Below are 7,766 nucleotides of genomic sequence, written 5' to 3' on the forward strand. Positions count from 1 at the left end.
TATTTTTTTGTTGGCCTTCTCAAGCTTTAAAAAGCCAGAAATAATTGACACAAGGAAAGTTTTATAGATGTTTATAAAGCATAAACACGAAAACAACAATCAACAGTATACACATGAGTGTGTGTGGTGGGTATTTTATAGATACATAAATAGAGATAAATGTGTATATATGTGGATGTATTTACATTCAATTACTCCCATACCGTAATAGACGTGTAGCTAAAATAGTAGCTAAGTACAAATATTTATTATAAATTTACTGCAGTTGGCCATCTGTGATGAAATTTTTAGGTTCTCATTAATTTTTTTTATAAATGAAGAACAAAATACTAAAATGACAAACACACCATGTTTAAAGGGCTATATTTTAAAATAAGCTGTGATTCCAAGCTTCCATCTGCTTACTTGCTGAGTGATAGAGAGCATTTTCTCCCACTGCCGCACTTCTGGTCTTTCTTCATTTTCAGAATTAGCCCCTGCACTACAGGGGACCAGATAACATGCTTCTATGCTCTGTCAGCTTGTTCTGCAATAAATCATCAGAGGCAACAACATTTGTTTAGGCCTATTTAAAAGGGTCTCCTGGGAAAATCTGCGAGAAGAGAAACCACTGGCAAACTAACTTTTATAGCTTCATCTCTTACTTCCACACCCTTTTATCTTTCTGTATCTCTCGATGGTTGTCACTCTATGTATTATTTGTTTTTAAATTTTGTGAGACACCACAGTTGAATTAGTGAAGGCGCCAGATCCAACCTCCTGTAAATTAGCTAGAACAAAAAGCAATTAGTTGCTAAGTATTTAGTGACAGGATAGATTTCTTTGCTCAAGCATATTGTCCTATCCATTAAGGGAAAGCTGAAGAACTTTTGTTCTAGCTATTCTTCCCTTGACTTATAAAAAGATTATTCCTCTCAATCTTAGGTAGAACACAGCTACATCTCTAGCTGTGATAAAATTAGAATTAAAAACACATGCGTAAAGTTGTAACTAAAATTACATTTTATCCACTCCTTTTTTAAAGCACCTTTTAGATATTAACTAATAATAGGTTATAAGACATCAAGTAAATTAATGTTCGGTATTGCTGCCTCAGTGTTCCCTGTTTTAAGACTAGAAACCCAGAAGAGAATTTATTGCTCATTTAGCTCAAGCACGTAGTTGAAGTTCAAAGACGGTATGGGAGTTGTTGGAGGTCATACAGAAAATTAGTATGAAAACCTTCGAAGCTGTGTTTGTTCTGGTCTCCCCAGCATTTTTGGATGATTGTGAGTCAGGGATTGAGCCAATCTCTCCATCAGATGGCCACACTAGGACACCTAGCATATGGAATCTCTTCAGGAAGCTCACCTTACTACCAGAGCTAAATCGGAGATGAAAGAAAGACAACAGAAAAGAAAAAAATATCTGAAAGACTAGATGAGAATAAAAAGTAAATGTAACAAGGGAAAACTTAAAAATACCTTGTAAAACCTACGAATTGCCCAACCTAATCAACTGACCGATCAAGGGTTTTTTGAGCCTGTGGAATATGAAATGGTATGTAGAAAGAAGGATTTTGAGGTTTGACTCAATTTAGAATACCTACTTCATCACTTAGTAGCAATATGTACTTAAGGAAGTGACTTTGCCTCTCAGAAATACTGAGCTGGTAGTGACTTTTAGTGCAATATTGAGCAACACACAGCTTGCTTATTGGCAGTTGGTTCTCACCTCCACTTGGGCTGTGCTGTATTCCATGGGGCAGTCACCAACATGGCAGATGAACATGACAGTCAAGTACAATTTCAAGCAGGATGGGAAGGTTGAGGGTTTTTAATTTTGGGTCAGGGATGGCATACCTTTAAGATGAATGAAAGAAAGACTACTCACTAAATCCCAATATGTGTTTTGAAATATACTTTCAACCAATAACCTTGTAGCCAGGATGGACCTAAGCAAAACTTGAAGCATGAAACCAGGCAGGAAGGGTTCTCCTGTACCCATGTTTGGGAAAGGAACAAACATGAATTATTAAGGCATATACTGGGAAAGGAGGATTCTTAAAGTGTTGCATAATCTAGTCCTCTGACTCCGCGAGTAAGATACACTTAACTCAATTTTATAGGTAAGAAACCAAAACAGAAATAGAACAGCAAGAAAATGTGTGTGGGGTGTGAGAATATGTATGTGGGCAGCAGGTTGAGCAGTGGGAATGCAAGTGAGTTGGAAAAAGACAGTGATGTGTAAATTGTATTCTGGAAGTCTTTGACAATGTTGACCACAATTATGGAGTTGGACTCTTGATTTTCTTTGTGGGTCTCTCAACATCTTTCTGAAGAAACTGCTGATGTTGAAAATTCTTTACCTGGTCAGTGCCTAGATTTCTTAAAGAGATAGGATGCAACAGGTGCCTACACTGTACTGCTCACAGCACTTGTTTTGCAATTGGGCTTTGTTTCTTTCTACTGTTGGTGGCCTTCACCAGGTAGTCTTGGGAAAATCAGAGATCCCTCCCTGTTGCTTTCCTTCTGAGATGTTTCCTTTCTTCTAGTTCAGTGCTTCTCAGAAGTAGGCATGGAAAGTCATAGAAGTAGGAATTGAGTAATTTACTTACCAGGTTACTCAAATCATTCCTATGGGTCAATCCTACTCCTTTTGTCTCCAATGAATTCTTGATCCTTAAATATTTACTATTCTGTTTTTAATTTTGTAGAATTTTAAATTCCTCTGTCTCCTCTTTCCCTTGCTGTTTGTTATAGCCAAAGTAAAAATTTGGGGGGAAGGTAGGATGTGGGATCTTCTCATATACTTGATGGTGAAAATGATTCTAGAGTAACAATTGATAAATGCAGGAAGGTGAGATACTCTTGAATCCTATGCTTGCAAATTTATCCAGAAATATTCAACCCACCCCACCTTGTTACAAATGTTATTGTTGTTGCTACTATGAAGATATAAATTATACTGTAAAAAAAATTCTTTAGTATTTTTCTGCACATGAAGGCAGAATAGTTTAAGAACTGCATTATAATGCCAATTCACTCACCATGGAATTCTAGCAAAGGCAAAGAAAGCATACTTGCAATCTGAGAACTGTTTTATCTGTATTTTAATCAGAAATAATTAATACACAACAATCTTCACTTAAAGAAAAACTTGATATGCTCAAAGTCATACCTAACAACATTAAGAATTATTTCTGAAATTTCATACAACCCATGTAATTATATAGGATACTAAAGTTTGCAACATAAAGAAATACTGATATCACAGACTGCCCTGTGAATGTCTCATAGAATAACAGAAGTCTAGATTGAATTCATTCATTCAAGAAGAAACCATTTTTATTGTACCTGAAGAGCTATGATGATAGAAACAATATTTTAAGTGATTGAAAACAATTAGCAATAAACCAATTGAATCCTTTTCAAAGCATCATCACTGAGCACTTCAGAAATCTGTTCGGGAGGAAATAGCTTATTAACTTCTATCCTTTAATAACAAGAGAACACTCCAGACATTATTTCATTGATAAAACATTCCTGAACAAATAGAGGATAAAAAGGCAAATCTAGGACCTTAAATATAACATTCTGCCCTTCCTATTTTTTATGCCATTCTGTGCCTTGTGGCCAAAGAAATATTTTATACCCTTCAGTTTCACAGAAATTTCACGATTCCATGATAGTTGTAAAATTTGTGTATTTTTTTTTCTCATTTTTGGCAGCTGATTTATCTTGGGGGTTGTGTTCAAATGAGATTTCCACATGTGGGAGGGCAGTGACTGGTAATGAAAAAAGTTCATGTTTACATTTCCTTTTCTTGATGCTTTTGCATTAATATGTAGTTTGATAATTTTACAATTATAATTATATAGTCAATTGTATTTGTTTTCTAAATCCTAGTTTGAAGATTTACTACTATTACAGAGTGATCCTATCTTTGAACCAGGAATGTATGCAGTTCAGAGACATTATGTTTGTCCATTGGATTCTACTGTGATGAGTTGTATGACACCAGACAAATTACATAATGTTTGTATGCTTCAGTTTTTCTCCTTGGTACAGTAGAGGTGATAATGTTTTGGGGAGGACCAAAGGAGACTGTGTACAGAAGCACTGATCGTGGTGCTGTAGAGAGGAAGGGCCATGTAAATGTTAGCTCAGATTGTTCGCTGATTATTCCCTAATACATGTAAGACACTAGATTGTTCTAGGATCATTTGAATTTATATAAAAATAACTCAAATTCAAGAAAAAGCCTTTGTTTCAATGATCAAAGCATAATATGTGACTATAAAGCAAGTGATATTTTAAAATCTGTATATTCACTTGAATGTTATCCTTTCAGTCATCTGAGAAAGTAGACACATAGTCTAACAATCTTACCATTGTTCAAAGTGTTTTAGACTTAGGAAAATTCTCCAGATACAAATTCTGAGTCATATTAAAAAAACACCACAAACCTCAAATATTTCTGTTTTTATTTGGCTAAAAATTGAGCCCATCTTTGAGGGCTGAGAAAGGTCAAATGTGATACTCCATTCCATCTGAACGAGATTTTTAAATTATAAAAACCTGTGCCAAGGTACAGTGCTATGGAGTAGAATATTAAAGAATGAATATCCTCATTGAGAATATTAGAAAATATGCCTCAGGTTCTTAAAGGAATTCTGAAAGCCTCCACATAGTTGAAGCTAGAGTAGCACTCCTGTGATACGTATGGTCTCCAAAGTGCCTGCCTGGAGGTAGACAACACCCATTTGGGTATGTAAAATTTAGCTGATAAAAAATATTCGTACTACTGACTTTGTAACCACTCTGCTTTTCTCCATTTCCTGCCATATCTAAAATTACCTCCTATGATGGAATTTAATCCAGAAACATCTTAGTCTGCTGAACCATCCCTTAAGTTTGTCTTCCAAATTCCGGTAAGGTTGGGGCAGAAGTCTTGCCAGAGCAAACCAGTCATGACTTGGGCTGGAGTGTCACAAATGGGTGACTTCATATTACCTGTTTGAGTTGTTTAAATAATGAGCTGAGCTTAAATAAAGAGTAGCCAAATATATGTTTAAGTTTATAATTCGTGGAGCATGGTGGTGCAAATGAGTTATAAACCAAGTAGATCATGGAATAAATATTATGATTTGGAATGAAAGCCTAGGAAAATGACAGCCAGAATTGGCAGGTGGAGTAACACAGCTCTGAGGTATGTTTAAACAGACAATACAATATGGTCTGGCAGTTTAAACATATCATAGTTTAAATTGACCATTGTCAGATCATTCAGTTAACTTAGAACCCAGGAGAGAACATGGTTTGATCATGTAATATTTCCTGATTTGGAGAGATTGATTTCGCCTTGCAAATATTTGCTGTCGATTGAGTCCTCTTTGACTTCTTCTCAGAGGTCATTTCAAATCCTTTTGATTTTTAAACATTTTTACAAATTTAGCACTTCTCTTTCCTATTGTCACTTTGTAATAATATTTTTGGCTGTCAACTGGACATGATGCTTCTTAATAAAATCTGACTTATCTCTTCCTTAAGTATAATGATAGACCTATGCTAATTGGTGCCTGCTGAGGCATCTTATCACAACTGGGAAATCAAGCACTGTGGATTAGCAGTTCTGCTAATGTGCAAATGGAAAAAGAGCTGAAGTATTGTAAGCTACATTTTCTGTATTAGTACATGCCTTTAGGTATTCATAGGAACCTTAGAAATGTACAGATAGTCAAATGGTTAATATCAAGATTAAAAAAATAGCAAAGAATATTTTGAGAATGGATGAATATATCATTTTTCAAACTTTCTACTAAATAATTAATGGCTTTCTTAGAGACATTCCCAGAGCAGGTGTGTGCTTGCAACATGGCTAAATCCATTTGGCAAAGAGAGGGAGCGAAGCCACAATACCAAAGATGCACTTTGAATATAATAGACTATAGATCAGATGCTACCAAAATACTCAGCTTAAGGTTTGTCAGTGGCTAAGTTACAGTGGATAAAACTTATCAAGCTTCTTCAATGAAATTACATGAAATGCTCCTCAACAATCTACTCTATAACTTACAGACTTCAAGTAATTTCTTCATATAGCTTGCAAAAATGGAAGAATCTCTTGAAAATTCATGCATACTACTTGCCATCATTTGTTTTGATTCATTTAATGGAATTCTAATTCCAGCATTTTAAGAAACACTATGTATTGTTTTCATTGTTCTGCAAATATACTTTCCATTTAAGACATTTTTCTTTGATAAAAGGGATAAGAATCAAAGATGGCAAAATTACAGGTATACTGAATCCTTCTTATTCAAAGTCACTTCTGTGCTCTTCACATTTGCAGGTTTAATGTGTTAGAATTTAAGAAGATTTAAGTTAGAATCATAGAAGACATGTTTTCAAACAGTCTATCATTTTTAGATAATTTGTGAACGTTCCCCCTTGGCTTATAAGAAGTTAGTGTGACATACCTTTTCATAAATATAATTGTTACATTCGAAAAGAGTTTTTATTCCAGTCAGATGAAGACGGGGGGAAATCAAGATACCAATAAGACAGGTGTGTCAGGGTGGAAGGGTTCAGTTACTAAAGCCAAGGAAGTAACATCACCGCACCCATCAGCATAAATGCCATGGAATCGGTCGCTGCTGAACATCCTGATCCAGCTGTATCTAAAGTACTACTTCCGCCTGTCTGATGGATCTGCTTTACATCACTGAGGTTCATCTCCTCTGGCATCCCTGCAGAAGCAAATAAGAAAACACATGATAATGCATGACCACCTCACCATGATGTGTCTAGAATGGCTTTTTAAAAAAATGTTTATTTAGTTTTGAGAGAGCGCGAGCAGGGGAGGGGCAGAGGGAGGGGGACAGAGGATCTGAAGTGGGCTCTGCCCTGTCAGCACAGAGCCGGATGCCACGCTTGAACTCACGAACCACAAGATCATGACCCGAGCCAAAGTCAGACACTCAACGTACTGAGCCACCCAGGCACCCCTAGAACAGCTCTTAAACTCAAAATGTGGATACCATAGTATTTTCATAGCATTCCCCATGTGTTTGCCTAACTCTAAATGAATAATGTGACACAGGTACTTCTGTTCTTAAATTGGAGAGTACAGGCCCTTGAGTTGGAGTTCTCAAAAAGGTCTCTGGCTTTTTTTAAAGCATTTGGAATATTTTCTAATGTCATTGATTGGTTACAAAAAAATTTAATTAAAATGTCCCGAGGTACGGCACTATTGCTTGCCGTACCTTATTATTACAGAGATGTAATAATTCTGGTAACTGTGTGAAAGATTTCTAGTGAAAATAAAACCATGTAAGGAGAAATAATTAGGACATTTTTAAAATGTCGAATTTATACAGATTGTATTTTGTTTTAGACTTAACTATGCATAGGGTCCTTATTGGAAAAATATCAAAGAATAACAAATACTAAATGATATCCTTTATACACATACACAGCTGTGGGGATGGAGGTGTAAACATCTGTCAAAAGATCAAAGAATTTGTTAATAGGGTGGGGATTAAAGTTAGGAATGAATGTTTGATTTTTTAAAAAAAATGGCCCAAATTAAAGACCAAGATCCAGGTGCATCTTGGTTATTACTTGTCTGTGTTATGAAACCTGACAAGCTGTGGAGACCAGGCCCCAGATTATTTGGGGTGAAATACTCATCTTTTTTTAAAGTTTATTTTTGAGAGAGAGGCAGAGTGAGCAGAGGAGGAGCAGAGAGAGAGAGAGAGAGAGAGAGAGAGAGAGAGAGAGAGT

The 7,766-nt window shown here is 35.8% G+C and overlaps 1 protein-coding gene across 1 annotated transcript in view; it reads right to left on the minus strand.

Annotated features, from left to right (window-relative positions):
* Positions 1-3,073: 3,073 nt before the first annotated feature.
* The window catches only part of GPC5 (glypican 5), a 1,452,106-nt gene continuing 1,447,413 nt past the window's right edge, over positions 3,074-7,766 (minus strand). Inside the window, exon 8 of the mRNA XM_040487248.1 lies at positions 3,074-6,730. Coding sequence (XP_040343182.1) covers positions 6,576-6,730 — 155 coding nt within the window. The 3' untranslated portion in view covers positions 3,074-6,575. The remainder of the gene's footprint in view (positions 6,731-7,766) is intronic.

The sequence above is a fragment of the Herpailurus yagouaroundi genome, unplaced genomic scaffold, assembly GCF_014898765.1.
Source record: "Herpailurus yagouaroundi ecotype Mexico unplaced genomic scaffold, PumYag 164, whole genome shotgun sequence".
Taxonomy (NCBI): Eukaryota; Metazoa; Chordata; class Mammalia; order Carnivora; family Felidae; genus Herpailurus; species Herpailurus yagouaroundi.